Source organism: Talpa europaea (genome assembly GCF_964194135.1).
Source record: "Talpa europaea genome assembly, chromosome: 14".
Taxonomy (NCBI): Eukaryota; Metazoa; Chordata; class Mammalia; order Eulipotyphla; family Talpidae; genus Talpa; species Talpa europaea.
The window spans coordinates 61,006,115-61,027,348 of NC_140082.1; the positions used below are offsets into that span (position 1 = coordinate 61,006,115).

Below are 21,234 nucleotides of genomic sequence, written 5' to 3' on the forward strand. Positions count from 1 at the left end.
GAATAGATGGGAAAAAGTAAGTATCATAAGGGAATTACCCAAAAAGTTCAGCATTTGACCAATAGGAATTTCAAAAAGAGAAAACAGAAAGAAGGAATTGGTTTAAAAAATATATAAAAGGGGGAAGAATTGCGGATAAGTCTTCACATGGAAAAGGTCCACTAAAGACTAAGCTAATGACTAGATACAAAAAACCTTATCTAGTCATAAATTTGTTAAAACTAGAACTACCATAGATAATAAAAAGGTAGGATGGGGGGGAGAGGACAGTTGGGGGAGAGGAGAGAATACCTACAAGTTTATGACAATCACAAAAAGACTACAGATGTTACACCTTGAAAACAGGACAATGGAATGTCTGCCAAATGAGGTGATAAAGTGGAAGACAAGGGTTACAGAGGTGCACAGAAAATGCACACTCTTCTTTACAGAGTGAATGGTTAAGATACTCTCTAAAGAAAAGACAGATCTGTTTAAAAAGGAAACCAAACAACGAACTAAAAATGTTAACTACTAATACTTAGTAAGGGACATTAAGAATTCTTCATTTTTCATAGTGGAGAAGTGAAAGTTACGATCTGTAACTTCATTAATCAATAAACAGAAATATAAACAAATTGTTTAGTATTACGGACGAAGTTGTCAAAAGTACTAATGATTCTAAGTCACTAATTCTGAGGATTTATATGAGGAAAGAACGCAATCATGCAGATTACCCTTCCCCTATTTTAGTTCTTTGGGATTTTTTTTTGTCAGGTTCAAAAGAGTTTAAAAGAAATCAATCTGGCAGTAGTAAAGTAGGAATAACTGAAAAGGGGTGTAAGGTAAAGGTGGAAAAGTCAATTGAAAACTACAGAGATACGTAAGAGAGTAAGTACTAGAGACAGCTATCAGTAATGAGAATTCAAAGGACTTCAAGAGAAAGAAGGTAAACTTGAACAGAGATTGTGAAAAGAGGAAACTACTGAATTTCTAAGCTAAAAGTGTGGGAAAAATATTAATGAGAAGAAGAAATGCAATACACCTCAAGAATGAAATCATACAGGTCTAAAATTGAAGTGTCCTCCAAATGGATGAACACTATTAGAAGAATTCTCATGTAAGGGGGGGTGTGACCCCTCTGAAAAGGTATGCAGTTTTTGGATGTAAGTGCTTGCGCGTGTGCCCACATGCATGTGCATGCACGCGCATACACACACACACACACACACACACACACACACACACACGGCTGGGGATTGGATGGAAGAGAGCAGTAGTACATACTGCTTTCACCAAACTCTCAGAAGGAATCACAACATTACCCCATTTAGCTGGAAAGAAATTATGGTTCTGGTTCTCAAGTTGCTAACCACAGCAGTAGGTGAGGATTGTGAAAACTATCAACATAAACGAATTAAGAGAAAACAACAATAACCAACTAAATCACCCATTTTGGAAGGGTAATGTGAACAGAAGAGGAAGAAAAGCCAGTTAAGTGCAAAACATTATCTAAGAAAAGGATAGAAAGGGAGAAGACTTAGCAATAAGGAGAGATTCTAGAGTATCAAAAGGAGAAGTGGTATATGTGAACTCAGAAAAAAAATTTAAACTGGAAGGCAATGTTAAAAGCCATATGTCCAATAGATCTGTGGAGAAACAAAGCAGATTTCAAGAGATTTAAAAGGAAATCAATGGAGAGTAAAGAGAAGGAACAGAGCTGAAATTAATACTGAGAGAGAAAGAAACTGGTCTCTTGTGGAAAGTTTATACAAAACAAAAGCATCATCTGTGCAAGAGCATGACTGTGGACAGAAAGCAATTTTAAAATTTAAACTTTTTTTCAGATTTGGATTTCTTTCTTCAAAATGTCAGTCTTCAACTAAGCAAGTAAGTAGTATAAACAACAATCTCCAATTTAGAAACCTTTTTGATGTATCTACTTAACATACAAACAGAAAAACCTCAAGCCCAGATGAGCATTACTAGGGCTTATACTTTAATAGAAGAAATACACACGAGGCATAAAGCTTTTAAACCAATTACTAAAAAATCACTCAATATCCATCACCAAATAAAAATGCAAACTGTACGTTCTTGAGAACCCCCTGTGTAGTGGATCACCCACCCAAGACCCTTATAAAGCCAGCAGTATCCTTAAATGGTTTCTGTTTCCATTCCTTTCTGTCAGGCCTGCAGCAACTACCCCTGGGATTACTTGCTTGCCCACTCTACATTACCAGAAATAATCTAGTAGTGTTTTGGGCTCTCTCTTAGCTCTTCCTAGCTCAGTACAACTGTCATACTCTCAATAATAGAGCGATAATTTTTTATTAATTACTTTTCTGTATTATTGTCTGTGTAACAATAGTGCAATTATAAATTACAAGTCTTGGAATTATTCTTGTATGTTTAAAACTCTCAATATAGAGCTGCAATTATAATCTCTTTTACACTTTCCTTATTCTTCATAAAGCTAATTTTATTTCTATCAGTTATAGCACCACTCAAGACAGCTGGATAGCTTTTCACCAAACATGCAGGCTTTTTCCAGAGTGATTTAACTGAATATATAAGCTATGGCAAAAACAAAGTTCATTTTGGGAGACCCTCAGGATCTTCTTCAAGAATTAAGTAGTCATATATCAAAGCAGCTGACACTGAACCACAGCAAGAGATCCCTTTGTTAGCAGAACAGGACACATATATTAAGACTACATAGAGAAAAAGTATCTCAAGCATGAGATCCAAATCAAAGATAAGAACAAATGCTTGCATGCCATGGAGCAAATGCATCTCAATTTGAAAAATCAACCTGTACAAAGGTTATCAACTGTTAAGCAAACGGGGTGACCTACCAGTGATAAAAAAAAAAACAACTTTGCCCTTAAATGAGAATGTTTTATAATTTCAATTGTAAACTGCACTGAAATAATGAAGATAGCATTACTAATGGCTTTTAAGTAACAGTTTATTCATAAACAGAATGACTTTATACTCCATTACTACACCCTGTGTATCTCAAAATCAATACCTTATATAGTGAACACTATTGCAACTTTCTAGTTAAATCAGTCATGTAAAAGGCATAATGATCACAAATTAATTTATAACTGCAATAAAAATAATACTCTTTGAAGTAGAAAGACACTCTGTATGTTGTTAAGTGTATTTAAAATACAGATCTTCCTTGACTTGGAACAGGGTTACATCCTGGTAAACTCATCATAAAAAGAAAATACCCTGAATAGCAAACATTATAGCTTCCTGTAGTCTACTTTTTTTTTTTAAAGGTTTATTTATTTATTTACACAAGCACTGGATACAGTCAGAAGCACGGGAGGGTAAGAGAATTCACCAGAGCCAGAGCAGGCAGACGGACAAAATACACTGCTGAGGGAAGCAGTGGGCGCGGCAGGAGAGGTCTCCACACCAGGTGGGACCCTCGCCAGCGGCTGGGGATAGAACCGGCGCTGCAGAGGCTCTGGGCAGCTTTGCAGCCCAGCGCTCAACAGCTGCGCCACCAGGGGAGGCCCTCTAGTCTACTTTAAACATGCTCAGAACAATTAAATTAGCCTACAGTTCAGCAAAATCATCTAACACAAAGCCTATTTTATAATAAAGTATTGAGTATCTCATGTAATTTACTGAATTCTGTGCCGGAAGTGATACAGCATCAAAGGACTTGTCTCTCTGTTCCACCAGGTAAGTTTTCCCATTTCCTTTATTTACCTTCTAGGCTTAACAAATGTTGTTTTCTTACATTTCAAGGGAAAAAAGCATCACTAGGAAGATAACATCGACCTTGCTGACCACCAGGTGAAAGCAAAAGCAAGCTGGCGTCAACCAAACCCTCCAGGCACTGGTGTTGCAAGGATGGACCTGCTGGCACTTGCCCTCTCCCCCTTCCACTCTCCTGCACCTCTGGATAAATGTCCTTGTCCTCTGCCACAGAGCAGGACGGTGGTCTTTCAGACAGGAGTCTGCTGCCCTCCTCAATTTGTCAACAAGTTAAACTACTTTTCTTCTCTTCAAACTGTTTCCCTTCACTGGCGAAGGGAACTGAGACTGGCCAGTATTGTATTCCGGTAACAAACGCGCAAACAATAATTTGTGAACCTACCTTCTTTGAATTTCCAATTCTTCTTGTGATGGGCCATTTTGAACTTGGGCAGGTAGTTGCGAATTCTGTCTAGGCAATGTTGGCCCTAAAAAGGAAAAAAAAAACATTATAGATGAACATTATCTTTATACTTAGTTGGATAAAGGAGATAAAATTCACAAGAATAACATAAAACCATCACATATTTACAAATGTATCTTCTTTTAGTTTAGCAAAATAAAATTTAAGCTTCACATAACAGAGCAAATGAAAGACTGCAACATAATACTGTCATCATCTTCAGAAGGCTTACTTGAAACAAATGGAAAACATCAACAATAAAATAAAAAGAAACATTTATATATGAAGAGCTTGAGTAAAACATGTTCAATGAGCATCTGAATAGGCACCTAAGTCTGACATTTTCTAAGACAATGAGACATTCTCTTTGAAGTATTTATTCATGAAGTGGAGAGGGAGAACTTAAATGAAAAGTCAGAATTCAAAAACTCACCTAAATAGAACACTGGAAATGAAAAACAGGAGAGAAAGAGCATGAGAACCTTAGTACTAGAGTGAAGTATGCTAACGCATTTATCAAATTTGTCCAATTTAAGCTGCCATCTTTAATGGTCTGGTATTTCCAGCATTGATGAAAACAAACATTTGCTAAACTTCCATATATAATTAATAACTTATTTGAATTTTTAATGTAGCAGAGATAATCTTAATAATTTTTCATTTGGGCTTAAAACAAAACAAAAAAAAAACAAAAACAACAAAAAAAAAACATTCAATCCAACATGGTTCTATCATGAAAAACTAATGACCATCCATTCCCATATCATGTACAAAGCAGCACTCTTTTTTTGCATCTTATAAAAAATACCAGTTGATTACAGGACATTTTAATGTCACTGGATATAAAAATTAAATGTGTCATAAAATGAGATAAACACTGGACCTAATATACAATGGTTAGGGTTAAAAGAGAACAATCCTGAAATCTAATTCTGAAAACAAGAGAATAAATATAAATAGTAATCTTCCACTCTGGAGAGAAGTATGTGAGTAATGCTATGCTATACATATTTGTGAATTCTAGTGTGCCAGAAATTCCGCTAGCAGATATTTTTAAAATGTTTTATAGACCACTAGTAAAAGACACAGTTGACAAAGCAATGCTCCTGTGTACTAAAGCAAATTCTGGCCTGCTGAAGGTTAAGAGCACAAATTATCCATTTTATACTAGTGGAGTAGCTCTCACAACTAGAAGGATAAGTTTCATTAGAATATAATATCCCAAGTGTATAAAAAACAATTTGATTCAAACTTACCTACTAATTTTTTCATCTCTTTACACGTTTTTAGATTTATCATTTAATTTGTCCTCTAAAGACAAATTAGATGACAATTGCAGTGATATATTTCATTAGATTTCCTAAAAGTCTGTTATTTTGGGAACCACATAAAGAAAATATAAAAATATATTAATCCCACATAATCAGCAACAACAACAACAAAAAACCCAAGAAGCTTTTAAAGTTATAATTAAATATGCACTTAGAAGTTTGCATAAATGAAAGTACATAATTTGTTTAGTAAACAAACTGCAATTCTTTCCCTCCTTTGAAAATTAACATAATGATGTCAAGATATACTGCCATATTAAGTCATATACTAATGTTTAATACTTTACAGGAAAAGATGTCATGTCTCCTCTGGGAGAAGGAAGGGGACATACAAGGTGGGAAGGTACACTTGAGAAAACAAACTATTTAGAGGAAGTATTTTATATACCAAAGTTCCTAATCTTTCAAAAAATACTAAATATGAGCATTTAGTATGGGCAACTTATAAGATGATTACGACTTAACTATTTTTTTAAATAATGTTTGTGGATTTAAAAGAAAATTCATGCTGCTTAAACAAACAGCTGGATGTCAGAATAGGTTAGACTTGTTTGGTATCTTCTCAAAGAAGAATACAATGTATTTCTCACATTGAGGGCAGCATTATATCTCAATGACAATATTAAGAGGGTTAGTTCACCAGTTAAACTTTCAATGTTAAGCTTTAATTCAAATATATAAATCAATGAAAAAGATGTAAAAATTTCAACTCAAGACTATTGCTTGTACTAAACCAGTTTTTTTGGGGGGAAACATTAATAAAAATTTAAAATAACTCACAAAAAAGTAAATGAAAAAATAGCTTTTAGCAATTTACAGAAACTTTTGAATTTTTTTTAAGTTATAGCTTACTCAGCAAACTGTTTTATAAGGAGGCTCTAAATATGGGTAATATTTTCTAGCTCATATCATTAATTATAAAAATAATTACAGTTTATTCATGAAGCTGAGAGCAAAAAAAAAAAAAAAAAAAAACTTCAAGGAAGATCCTTTCAAAATGGGGGTTGGAATTTTGATCCAAGAACAATTCTTAATACTCTTTTCTGCACGTTTTTCTGTGATCGTGGGTTGTCTTTCCATGCATATTCTTTAAAAGGGGGGGCAGCAGAAGAGAAGCCTTCCCCTTGGCATTTTTTCACATCTATATTTAAACTGGTTGTTTGTTTCTTCAATATGTCAAGTCACAATAACGAGGCACACTGAAATTCATGTGCATTTAAAAAATAATATAAGTATACTATAAGCATTAAATGAGAGAATTCTAAATAAATTATAAACTTCAGCTACACAATTACATTTTTCCTTCTTGTCAAATATTCTCCTGGGTTATATGATTGGTAAATTATACCAAGGCACCACACACAACATAAAGCAGCAACTAAGATTAGGCAAGGCTGTCAGCTGCCATTGTATTTTTTGGAATATAACTATACTTATTTCACATAGGTCATAAATCTGAATGTTTATCTGTGTTCTCAGAGAATCTGAAGAAGGTACTTTTGTTACCAGCGGGTAAATAATATTTTATGAACGTCATGTGATAGTCAACAATTCTCTTTTGGGAAAAAAAAAGAGAGAAGAAGTGAACCTGCTTTTTTCTTACTGTGTTATCATAAAGAACAGTAGCTATTCGAAGGTGAGTTTTACTATAGCCAAAGACAATAGTTGATCTTAATTTGTCCTGGCTAGAATTCACATAACAAAATACGGGAATTTTTAATTAAGAAATTGTGTCCATATCACTGATATGGTATCATTCAAATTATGGAAATCAGAATAGATTCTCTTTCCAAACCAGGAATGAATGTGGTATTTCATTCATGACTTCAATATTGAGTTTTGGCTAACATTATTTCATTTACTGTCACATTTTAATTTTCACAAAACTATTATCACACTTAGTCACAGACTATTTAAAAACACAGAACTAAAAAGACAACTCGGTGTTATTATACACAATACAATCAAATTTAAACTTAGCAATGTGGTAATCGTATTGCCTATACACAGGTTAAATCAATTATGGGGCAGAGCAGGGGATCTGCTTTAAAAAACATTATTTTATGACTTCAGAAATCCACCTTTATTATACTCTTTTCTCTGCAATTGTAAACTACTATTCTGCATGTGGAATTCAACATATTAAGCAGCAAGTACAGAATATCAATTAGGTTTTCAGAATGAACAAGAGTCCTAATAACACAAATATGAATAATCATTCATGGCTATTTCAAAAGATGACCTTAGAAGAACCCCCAGGAGGAGGCAGAAAAAGTCAGAAATAAAAGTAATTGATGAAACACTTAACCTGCAATAATTAATTATGGAATCTGGAAAGGGGAGTGGTTACAAAGAGCCACACAATGGGCTCACTGATTTATGTCACCTGGAGCAATTATAAAATAAATTTCAGGTGATTAAGAAATAGATTAAAATTTTCAATTTTGGGAAATTTGTAACACATGATTCTTTGCCTAAACCAGTAAATATATACATTTTAATTCTCTTTATAGGCAAGGAAACAATATCAGTAGTACTGAAATGACATCCAAAACTCTGAGTCACATGAATAAAGTACATATACACAGCTGAATTGTTTAAATAAAATTTTAGCAGCATATCATTTTATAATTTTATTTCTCATAAAATAATCTGGCCAGTCAAAGTAGACAGGAGTCAAAAAGGGTATATATGAGTCAAAAAGAAAAAAAAAAAAAAGCTCTAAGAATTAAGTTACTTTTTGAACGTGGGTTTTCAAAACAAAGTTTTAGAATCAAATGCAAGTAAGAAATATTCAGACAAGGGTGAGTATGTTTGTGTACATATACTACAATATCCTTGTGTAAGGATATGGATATGTATACATCTCATTAACTGCAATTTGGGATGGTTAAGTGAGACATCTGGTTTGTGCAAATAATACATATATGTGCATACATGTGTATGTATATATGAGTAAAAGAAAACACTCTGTATACCTAAATTTACTCCTGAGCCACAGATACCTAACCCACTGAATAAAGGAGGCTGACAATCAGATATCAACCTATTAAAGTAATAGGTTACATTTGCCTCACAATATGTGCACCTAAATATTAATTCAAGTTAAGCAAAAGTTCTCTTCCAATAAGGCACATTTACATTCCCCAAATCACAATAAGATGGACATAATTTTTCCCCTTAAATTCTAAAGCAAAAGACTGCTCTCGAACAAAATAGTAGAAAACAAAAACAAACAAACAAACAAAAACCCCTTTCACTTGAGTTGGAAGAAGTGAACAAGAATTAGTTTTAAGATCCTAGTTCTAGCTAAATTCTCACTACAATACCAACTCAAAAGCTGACCAAATCACCTACATGAACCACAACAAATATCACAACATAAAACAGTAGCTTGCTCTATATATCCCAAATACCACAAACCAAACTATGGCCTAAAGAAACAAAAGTTATGGAAATGTGCAAGTAGTATGTACCACAGCTTGAAAAAATAATGTAAACATAATGTTGCTTACCACAGAAAATACATCGCAAATTAGTGCTGTCCTGGGTAGCAGTAACCTTGCTCTGGGCTGCAACAGACACCTTGGTGTTAGAAGCTTCAAAGGACAACGGGGCCATCTGAAGAACTTCACATAAACTAAAAGGTGCTTTGAAAGGTTCAAAATGTATTTATACATACGTCCTATCTAGATCCTCATTCTGGAAGCTCTGTAATTTAATAAAAACGTATCCTCTTTAACATAAGCTTAAAAAATTTTATGTGTAATCTTATTTATGGAAAAACCCTATGATAAGCCATAGATCAAATGATGCACTTGTAGATTATTTTCTGAATTATCCAATCAGAGTGCAATCAATTCACATTTTACAGTATTTAAAAAAATGTAAAGGAAGTCAAGATCCATGATCATTGGTTAATTTCATGGTATCTACCTTATTATAGCAGTGCTCATATAGGAGAATTTGCGGCTAAAAAACTTTAGGGGAAATGCTGAAGATTAAACAACAGAAGAACTCCTCTACTAGCTGAAAAACACCAAAGCCATTTTAAACAGCTTATAGCAATTAAAGTATTTCATATTCATTGATACAAAGTATCTTTATTTGCTTTTACACTTTGAAAAACATCAAAACTGTTCATTATTTTATTACGCCATATTTATTGTTCCTTTTTCTCCATAAGGATAAATGTATACATTTTTGACAAAAGATATTATGAAAAATGTGTGACCACATCAAATAGCCATTTGATACTTAGGTTATCTACATTAAAATTTACCTTAAGTATTAATAAAATTAATTCTCTTTAAGAGAAAAAGTTCAATAAAGAGATAACTTACGGAAAGGAGAAGGGCTTATCAAAAATCAAGGTAACACTCAAAATTGGGATTGGAGAAACAAAATTAAATTTCCTACTATTACATTAGTGACATTTAAAACTTCACATCAATCATTTTCTATAAAACCCTAAAGAAATTCTTTTCAGTATGGGAAAAAATTTTTTTCCAATGGTATTAACCAAGAAACAGTGAACAGGTTAAATATATACTGACTTTAAAAACACTACATAAAAGCAAACAAGACAGTATTCTAGATTTTCCCTAAAACTGTATTCTTTAAATAATACAATTTATGTTAATTAAAAGTTTTCATAGAATCAGAACCACACCAATATATATTTAAAGAATGCACATCTGAAAATGATATCTTAAGTAATCAAGAGTTTTTGGTTTAGAAACCAGATTAATATAATCCAATTAAATTTTCATCTTGCTTTAAGGACGTTATATACAGCAGACATTTTCAAACAAACAAAATTAATAAGATTGATAATGTCACCTCTACAAAGTACTTCCAACCACCCAATCTATTGTCATTAAAGTTGCATGCACAATTTTTATAATAATGACATAAGATCACAGGTATACATTAAAAATGTCTACCCAGCATTAGATCATTCCAAAGGAATTTAGGAAATTCTCAATAACATTTTAAGCTTAAACTTTTAAAAAACCTGTCTTACCAATACTTGTAAATTACTACTTCCATAAAGTCTTTATTAAGTAAACATGCCTAGTCTTCAAGTTTTACCCTCTGTTCCTTTAATCCATATTTAAAGGGGAAAAATGTAAGAAAAATATAAAAACTTACAAGGTAAACCTAAGAAATTATCTTGTCTCTGACAGCAAAGAAAGTGCCACATTCCATTACCAATCATATTTCCAAAAAGTCACCTGACAATTGTCAGAATGCAGGCAAACCATCACCACTGCATAAACAAAACATTTTCAACCAAAAACTACCAATCTTTTCACAGTTTAAATACTATACAACATTCTTGTACTTTTGTATCTTTAAGCATCTCCTTTCTACTGCTACTTCATGCTATCATATAAAAATACTGATCTAAATTCTGATAAGGTTGCTTGAATTCTACTGCAGTTTGCATTTCCCGAAGATACTAAATTATTCATTCCATCATATGCATAAAGCAAACAGCACTTCCTCCTTAATATTGATGCTATTAACGCTTTCTTCACTTAGTTGGGAGAGAGGGAAATACAGGAGAAAACATTTGCTGTTTAGCTAGATGATAATTATAGTATAATTAGTTTTAGAACTAGCATCAATATCCTCTTATATCTTATATTTTACTTATGAGAAGACATTTCTCTAAGTTAGCCATATTAAAATGGGCTTAAAGCCTATTTCAGCCTGGGCTCTAAAGGAAAGCATGAATTAAGGAGGTTAAGATGCATCAAAAAAGCAGTACTTATGGTCTATGACCATCTCTGTCAGCTATTCTGACCTTAAAATAGTGTTAAGGTATTCATGCAATTCTAATGTAGTCCATACATTAGTGATAATCTCTAGGCTTCCCGCTACCTCTTAACATTCTATAACATTCTTCACCACTAGGTGCTTTATATGAGCAGGGAAATCTTGAAGTCTTGGGTGAGATATTAGCAACAGAAAATGGCAGCTTGATTAGATTCGATCAGCATTAATATATTTTACTGCTATATTAATATATTTTATTGCTATTTTATTTTATTGCATTTTGACCAACATCAAAACTATATATATATATACACACACACACACACACACACAATTACTACAGTAAACCCTTAGCATTTATGTTTTTAACAAAGAGGTTTCCACTATCAGCAATTAGTACCACGGCAATCTACAATAGGACATTATCCATCTCAGCATTTTTTCTAAGGATTAAATGAAATAATGTTTACCTAAAAATTGCTTTTAATTTGACTTGCACTTTGGTGAGCACAGGATCAGCTTCTATATTAGTTCACATTTTGACCATCTTAATATGGCCCCCAGATAGTACCCTCACAACTACAAAGTTCTACTATATACATTTTTGAGAAGAAATGAGGGCAAATATGCTTTGGTTTATTCTACAAATATCTAGAACAGAATGGAGGAAGGTAGTACAATGGAAAGTCTGCCTGCATTAAAAAACAACCAACCAACAGTCACCATGGGAATACAAAGTAGTGTAGCTACCGTGGCAAAGAGTGTGGTAGTTCCTCCAAAAATTAAAAATAGAAACATCACATGATCGAGCAGTCACATTTCTAGGTGTTTACTTAATGGAAATGAAAATAGAAAGAAATAATCATCACGCCCATGTTCACTGCAGTATTATTCACAATAGTCAAGACATGGAAACAATCTAAGTACATGTTAAAGGATGAATGGATAAAAACTATGCAGTATGTATATACAATGGACTATTACTGAGCCATAAGAAAGGCGGATATTCTTCTATTCATAATAATATGGATGAACCTTGAGAAAATTATGCAAAGTAGAATAGAGGCTTGAGGGGATGCTGCAGAAATAGGGAGATGTTGGCAAAGTGCACAAACTTCCAGTTAAAGGTGAATAAGGTCTGAGAATCTAATATAAAACATGATGATTAAAGTTGCTAACACTGCATTGTATGACTGAAATTTGCTGAGGGAATTTCAGTATTCTCCTGCATACACAAACTTTTTTCACAATGTACACACATATCAAATCATCACAATGCACACTTTAAATATCTTAGTTTTATTTGTCAATCACCCTTTAATAAAGCTGAGGGAAAACACTGCATGGTACTGTGCTAGGAGACAGAGAATTACATCTGGTAAATTTTATATTAAAATATATGTGGTTTTAAATAAAAGAAAATCTTCATGTATCATCTCAGGAAATGGAGCATCAAGCCATCTACAGCCACATATGGAAAAAACACCACTATATAGAACGTCTCTCATTTTTTCCTGAGACAAAATTATATATATGATTGGATTTCCCTGTCGCTAATTTCTTTAATCCTCACCTAGCAGATGAGAAATGCATTTATTTCTTTCTAAGCAAATACAAAAACGACTGCTCACAGCTGATAAACTGCTCATGTATTAGGTTTGAAAGGAAACACCCTCAATATGCTCCTCTCCAGCATTTGCTTTGTTAAGTCATGTATTTTTAGCTGTGGAACTCTGCCTCTAGCTAAAGAAACTTAAAGAGTTGATCAGAAGTTGAGGGGCCAATAATGTACCAATGCTGCCATATACTAAGACTTGAAGGCCAGAATAACCCATCCTATACTCCTTTCTCTCCATCTTCTTCCTGAGGACAGATCAACATCTGGACCACCCCCTCCCCACATTTAAAACACCAGATTTGGGTGAAACACTACTTTAACAAACATGATTAGCTTATTACTAAAGCATTTCTTAACTCTCTATAGTGTGCTCTCTATTCAGTTCCACAAACCAGAAACCTAAGGTCCTCCTTACCCCTTCCTTCTCTTTAATTACTACCACTTACCCAATTTCCAAGTTCTGTTAATGCAAACTCTTGATTTTTCTCTTCAAACTATCTCATTGCCACTGTCCATGTTCCATGATCTTGTTAAAACTAGTCTTTCAAGGCAGGACACATGGATCCCAGAATGCTAATATATTTTGGGGTAGGCCAGAAAGTATTATCTGTATCTGTGAATTCTTCCCTTTATTCTTTTGCAACTTTTTATATTATAATGTACAAAATGCAGTGTGTACACCAGAGTACCCACATAGTAAATGATAAACACACATATATTATGGGATAAGTTAAAAAATTAAAGAGACTACCTGCCTGCACTATTACAATGGCATCACCTAATTAAGCTGCCCATTCTATTGTTGGTAACTCTCCTTCCCTACAGCAGTGATACTTTAATAATTAAACCAGATCAAACTATCTCCCGTAGTAAAATCCCTTCAATTGTTTTCAACTGTTCTTAGGATAAATATCAAAACCCAGTGCTTTTCTCTCATGATGTGATCGTTGCTTAATCTCATCCAATTCAAATTCTGCCACTCTCTATGTGCCAAGCACCTGGTCTTTTAATTCTTCAAATGTGTTACATGCTTTTCTCTCTACAGGGACTTTTTCACACATGCACACGCCTTCTGTCTACAGCACTCTTCTCTTGGTCAACTGATATGCTTCCTTTTGCCAATTAGAACTTTCTGGGGGTCAACACTCATGTGGAATCACTATTATTAGCTCCAGACAACCAAGTTAATTATTTCTCCCTCCTTCATTAAAAATTCCTATTTCTTATTTCAAGATTTATTATATGTTGTTCCCTATTACTTGCTTCAAAAATTTGAAAGGAGATAATAAACATAAAAATAAATATCAAATGTTCTAAGAAATAGGAAGAATTTATCTGAAGACTTAGGAGAAAACTTTCAGTACAAAAAGAAAGCAGAAAACAGAGTAGAAAATAAACCTGTGGCGGTTTACAAAATTTAAAGTTTATGGGGAAAATGGTAAAGGCACCCAATTCCATAGGGAAGGTTCTTGGTTGGAGGGGAGGGTGGAATTCAATGATAAGGATGCCTCAGATCATTTTTAAGTAGACTAATGAATGCAATTTCATTCCCCACCTACATGTAAAACTGAAAACTTTTTTTTTTTTTAAAGATTTTACTTATTTATTTATACAAGCACTGGGTACAGTCAGAAGCTCAGGAGGGTGAGAGAATTCACCAGAGCCAGAGCGGGAAGCAGACCAGGCAGAAGGACCAAAGCACACTGCTGAGAGGAGCAGCGGGCGGCAGGAGAGGTCTGCGCGCCATGTGGGACTCTCGCCCGGAGATCCAACTAGCGTTGCAGAGGCTGCGGGCAGCTTCGCAACCCAGCGCTCAACCGCTGCGCCACCAGGGAGGCCCCAAAACTGAAAACTTTTAATCAAAGTTTTTCATACTAAAAATATCATACAGAGACTTTCAAAGACCATGTCTGTTTTTTCCTACTTTTGCAAGAGGAAGAGAATCAAAGAAGCATGGCGTTTCTATGCTTTCAGGTATAGAAAAAAATGAAAGCAGGGCAATTCTGGGCAAGAAATTAAGCATGGAGACTATTCTCTGAGAATAAGCTTCATAAATTTCACAAAATGGTCAAGCATTCACCTCCATTTATGTTCTTTTTGGTATAGACAATTACTCCACGTTTCTGCTTTCCACAATTTACTATGCTTTAAAATGTTGAGTTTTTAAGTTTGGTATCAATTTTTATTTTCAGAAATGTTAAGATTTATGCCCACAAAACCCTACAAAATGCTGAGATTTAGTCATTTCTTTCATTATACACTATACTTAGGTCATGATTCTGAATACACATCCACACAGAATGGTTCATGGAAAACGAGGGATGTCCAAGTCAAAAGAGAACAGTGTCTGCTGCTTCTTGGAAACTCCTGCCTTCCTCATTTTCTCTATGAAAAAATTCATGATACTGTATCAGTGAAATTCAGGAGCAACTTCTAGCTAAAACAACACAAGACAACTAATACCTAAATTACAAAGATGTCCAAATTTACTTTTTGAAGTTCAAAAATTAAAAGAATGGGTTTTGTTGAACACATAAAATATTAAATAAATTGAGTTTATCTCACATGGGACTTATTAAATTGAATTAAATATAACCAAGGTTATAGGTATGGGCTGACAGCAAGGACATAAAAATAAACTTATTCCACAAACTAAACATTAACTGCAGTCTCTGAAATGCTACTATATCCATAATACGTGTCTTCATTTCACTACTCTTTAAAAATGTATTATCTCAAAATTAGTAGGCATTAAATTTTGGCATACTAACTCAATCATGACTGTGTATCTGTCTAGGTGAAACAACAGCATACTCAGACAAAGAAAATGAAAAAAAAATCATTGCCTGAGTTACCAAATTTATAAAAATTAAAGCAACTTTAAATTAGGGGTGTCATGTTTCCAGTCTTAAGAATCAGTAATTGTTACTGAATAAAATACTCATTTTCAGGAAAAACTGTGTACAAAATATTTATCACTATATTATAAATGATATTTTTAGCATTTTGTTTCAGTCTATGGGTTTGTATTATTCTACTTTCTTCATTAGACATTTCCATATTAAATCTTAGTTTACTTCTCACCTTTTAAAAACAGGATAAGATATAAAAACAGCAGCAACTCATGTTAATAAAAACAAAATGGGAAGGGAAATAAAACTTCAACAGGAACAAGAGCTCAGAAAGAAACACATTATAAAACCCCAATGACAACTGGTAGAGACTAAGGTCTTTCCAACTTATTTTGCAACTGCTGAATTATTATTTGATATCATTTGTTTACATTCAGCTATATGCCTCCCTAGTCTTCAATGTGCTCATAGGTAATGTTTGTACCATATTTACCTCCCTATTACCAGCAACCAGCATAGTGCTTGGCTCATAGTAATTAACAATTTTAACTAAATTGGTTTTTACAGAATCAATGCAACTAAAGCAGTACTGGTAAAAATATAATATGTGCTAGTTGTATTCTAAGTACCTTTGTATGTATCAATCCATCTAATAATACAAATGGAGAGGATATAAGAATGAGTCTGTAGGGCCTCCCTGGTGGCTCAAGGGGTTAAGCCCCGCACTATGAAGCAATCCGCAGCCTCTACCGCACAAATTCAATCCCAAATTCAATCCCGGGCCGGCCAGAGAGAAACCCAGCAAACCTCTCCTGTCTCGCCCACTGCTCCCCTCAGCAGTGTATTTCAGTCAGTCTGCCTGTTCTGTTCCCCACTCTGTCTCTGGTGAATCCTCTCACCTCCCCACACCTCTGGCATGTACCCCAGCTCTTGTATGCATAAATAAACAAATCTTTAAAAAAAAATGAGTCTGTATATAATTTTATAACAAAAGAGAAGAAAAAGCAAGACCAGAAATGTTTAAACAAAAGTCCGGGAAATAAAATTGCTTTTAACTGAAAAATAATCTTTATGTGATGGAGATGTGGGGATGTTCCTATAAGGCCTAATGACACAGACTATAAAGTAATAACCCAGAAAATGTGAACTTGAAGTTTTTAATGACTGTAAGATTAAAAGTTTTCAGGGGAAAAAAAAAAAAAAACCCTTTAAAAAGCATGAGAGAAAGGCCTGGTCTACAGCCACTTTCCAGAGTGACAAAATTGAGGTGGAAGGCCTTATAACCAAGCACCAGCAGAAAGCAGGGCACATGAAAGATGTCAAAGGGAGGAGTATCTTTAGAACAGCAACATGACTCTATTTCCTCTGGCAAAAACAACCTTATCCTGAACTTGTGTTTAAACAAGTCAGGATTGTACCCTGTGAGTACAGGGACCATGTATCATCACTACTTACAGGAAGATGAAAGCATAAGAAATACTGGTGGAAAGTTTTACACACATTTAAATTCATACTTTAATAAAAGGCAAATTTAGGCAGAGAAATAATTGCTGGGCTAACTGACAATGTGAAAATACCACACAGTCCTGAAAACCTAGCTTTTGTTTGGAATGTGAAACTTGAAAATAAAACTGTATTCTAAGGCCAAGCAACTTCTGTTTGGAATGTGATACTTGAAAATAAAACTGTAAACTAATGCCAAAAAGTACCTACTTATGAAGGTAAAACTAAAAGTCAAGCTTATTTCTCAAAAGAACAGCATTCCTTTTGGAGCAGTAAAACAGTCATAGCTTCCTAAGAGTAAAATTCTAGAGATTCAAACATCTAATTCATGCAAATAATACTATAAATTACTACTACTGCATTAAATATACTTGAGAACTGTTTATGTATCACATCACTCCAGATTAATAAAACCATAGGGTACAATTTTTAAATGTGCATGTGTTTTGGCCTTTGGCAGAAAAGAAACACTTCAAATAATTTAATCTTTATGAGCAAATAAAATATGCTCGTTAAGTGTCACTGTATTGCCATCATCACTAACTTGGTTCTGCCAAATCAGAAATTAATAGTTCAATGTGTTTTTTTGGAAAAATAAGTTCCATGGTAGTAAAAGAAGGAGCAGAAGGTTCAAGGACTTGGATGCAACAGAAAGGGTTTTTACTTAAAGCAAAACCAAGAAGGGCTAGGTCATGAAACAACCAACGTTACATTAAGATGTCTGTATTTTACTCTAACAGCACAGAAAACCATTAAAGGTTATGTGGTACACACAAGTTGGTAATCCACCCTACTGCCTATGAATATCATGTCCCCAAATATTATCTTAAGAAGAGATTAGAGACCCATTTCCCAGAAGTGAGTACCATTCATCCAGTATCTTCAAATCAAAGATGTATGGTTCTATAGCTTAAGGACAGTTTTAAGTTCATGGGAACTAGTGACTCTCAATCTGAATAAGTTAATTCTTTTTATTTAGTACACCATTACCACAGCAGGTATCAAGTATTTGTAAAGGAAACACTCTGCAAATGATACAAACGTAGTTTTTCCTTGAATATTTACAATGTTCTATTTCAGTAGTCTATGTATAATCTATGAACAATGATGTTGTTATAAATATGACTGTTTCACCTTAGTACATGTCTCCTGTCCTTTTTCCTATAATTTTAGACAAAGCAGTCATTTACAATCACTACCTCAATTGATGGAAACAATATTAAAAATACTGTTGAATTTGGACACCTGATCTCTAAAATAGGCATCTCATATAGTAAGAATAACATTGCAATAAATGATGGATTTTCTTCACTACATTAAAACAAAAATTTACTTCTTCCTACACGAATCGCACTGTCATAATCTAATACCCATGAAAATTTCCGGAAAACAGAAGTCACTTATTTTCTAATATGAATCCTCTCAGAAATTGCAAAAGCCTACAGAGGTACAGCAAGTCTGTCTACCTTGTAAGAATTATTTTTGGTATCTTTATATAAGTAGCATGCTGTATTTGCCTATTCCACTTCCTAATTACCACTCTGTACTTACACATTCATCTGCCCTGCAGATATTTCTGACCCTGTGTTATCTTTTCCACACAATGATAGCCCTTTAACAATTTTGTATTATTCATTTTGTTTTTTTTTATATGGTGCACTACAGTACTTCATCAGAAATATAAATAATTCAGTTTTCTGCGGTATTTCTTCTTTTAGATTATGAGGCCATTTATCTCAGTTGTTTTTGTGAATCTGTGAAACAATGTCGGAATAGTCTTCACCCTTATAAACTACTGATTTCAAAGACACAACTACATAATACCATCCCTAGAAGACTGAATAGTTTTTCTGTTTTCCCTAGATGATAAAAACAGGAATGCCCAATGTTACTTTAGAGGTGATACACCAGTGCACATATGTTCTTTGCTGAAACAGGTACAACTCAATGGTACATCTACAGACTTACGAAAGCATGCCCAAAAATAAGCTGCAAAAACTTCAGAACAGTTTTGGCTACCACTGTGTGTTGTGATTGGTCTCACCAGAGTAGAAGTAATTGCTGTAATTAATTTCTTATCATCAATGGACAACAAAATAAATTCTATTACAGTTAAAACATCTTTGTTTAAAGATCTCGAAAAAGTTCAACAAAATGTTATCCAAATTTTCTTGTTATTCTAACACTCAGCAAATGATTCTCCAATTTATGGGCAACAAATATGATTAAAATTTGGGGATAAGTAATTTTGTATACAATTACTATTCTTATACATGAAAGCATACAAATAATCGTGGATGAAGTCTTCAAATCACTGAAGCACCATTAAAATTCAAGGTTATTGTAAAACAAGCCTAAAGAGAAAGTCAAAAGCTAGACCCATAACAGACAATATATTTCAAGATGCCCAACTGCCAGAGAAGTGGAGAAACAAAAACAAGGTAGACAAAATATAGTAACTGATTGAAACAAACGTTCTATAAGATAATGAAATGCAGATATATCGCAAAAGTCCTATCTGTATCTTTTAGTTATTTAATCATTTCTACCTTGGAGCACATTCTGCCATAACTACAACAACATAAGACTAATACTGTGGCTCATGAAAAATTTAGCATCAGACTTGAGTTACAATCAAGCTAAAGCCAGTTTCCCAAACAGCTATGTGATAAGGAACTTAAATGTCATAGCAGTAAATATTTTTAATTTATTATAGTTCACATACTATATAAATACATATAATAATTCATATGTAATTGTGAAACTCACAAAACAAGAAGTCAAGTGTATTAGAAAACTAGAAGTCAAGTAACTAGAAAACAGAGGATACTGAATTTCTAAGAGGTATACTTTAGAAACAGCAATAATGGTTACTAGTACTGGGTAGATGATGGTCACAAATCTAATCAATGGACAATTTTTTCATCTTAAGCTTGAAAAAAAGGACTACATTTTCCCTTTTATTGATAGATATATATGAAGACTAGTAATACTGTCTGTCTACTTCTATGAATGGGGAAGATACATAATTAAATGGACAGCCACCCATGAAATCAGTTTCATTGGAAGGAAAGAAGATGAAAATCAGGAAAAGAAGAACTAATAATGATAAGGAGAGAAAGGTTTCTCTGCTATAAGCAAAGTTAGGTTTGTATTAAAGAGAAAGGATCTTACATCAAAGCAATAGAAAATATGGAATATCCTCATCTAACAATCATAGACAACAGCTAATATTTCTTTTCTAGGCTGGATGAAAAAAAATCAAAATAAATTAGAAATCCTGTTCTCAATCAATAGCCTTCCCTGGTAAGTGAGGGAAGTAGTTCCATAGGTTCTAGTCAAGAGACTTGCCATTCTTAAAATTTACTAAAGTCCCTGAAGAGTTTTTGTTCATGCAGGTTATATCTATCATTAAAATTTTTCAGTTTTAATTTCTAGTAATTCATTTAATAACAATAAAAGGCTACTGGATATTACCATAAACATTTTTATAAATCTTTATAACTAATATAATTTTTATAAATTTTATAATTACAACTTATTTTACAAGCCAAAAAAATTATTTTCCAAATAAAGATTACTACAAATGGAATGATACATTTTATATTTTTATGACTCTCTTTAATGTGTGATTTAATAGAAGAATTCTGGCTTAATTTACTTGCTTTTGCATCCAGTATGCTGTGTTCAGTATGTTGCTTTGGTTGTAGGATAATGGAGAAAAGGAGAGCCTAAGCAACTCCCGGAATGGAAGAGGATTCTCAAATCACACATTTCTAATCCCTAAATTAGGGTTTTAAATCTGATATTTCACATTCTGCATTTGGTTTAGCCCGAAAGAAAGTGAGAACATGGAGACCGTAAACCAGACATTAATTTTTAATGATGAGGTGTGTAAACTAAGAGTCATGGCTGTAAGTAAATATTAGATGCAGGATAATTTCAGAAATCAATAGTAGAAATCAATACAAAGCTATATTGAAC

The 21,234-nt window shown here is 33.5% G+C and overlaps 1 protein-coding gene across 1 annotated transcript in view; it reads right to left on the reverse strand.

Annotated features, from left to right (window-relative positions):
- Positions 1-21,234, reverse strand: part of ENAH (ENAH actin regulator) — a gene marked incomplete at its 5' end in the record, with an annotated part of 119,224 nt that overhangs the window by 26,112 nt on the left and 71,878 nt on the right. Inside the window, 2 exons of the mRNA XM_084253045.1 lie at positions 4,103-4,187; positions 9,009-9,065. Of these exons, the coding sequence (XP_084109171.1) occupies positions 4,103-4,187; positions 9,009-9,065 (142 nt within the window). The remainder of the gene's footprint in view (positions 1-4,102; positions 4,188-9,008; positions 9,066-21,234) is intronic.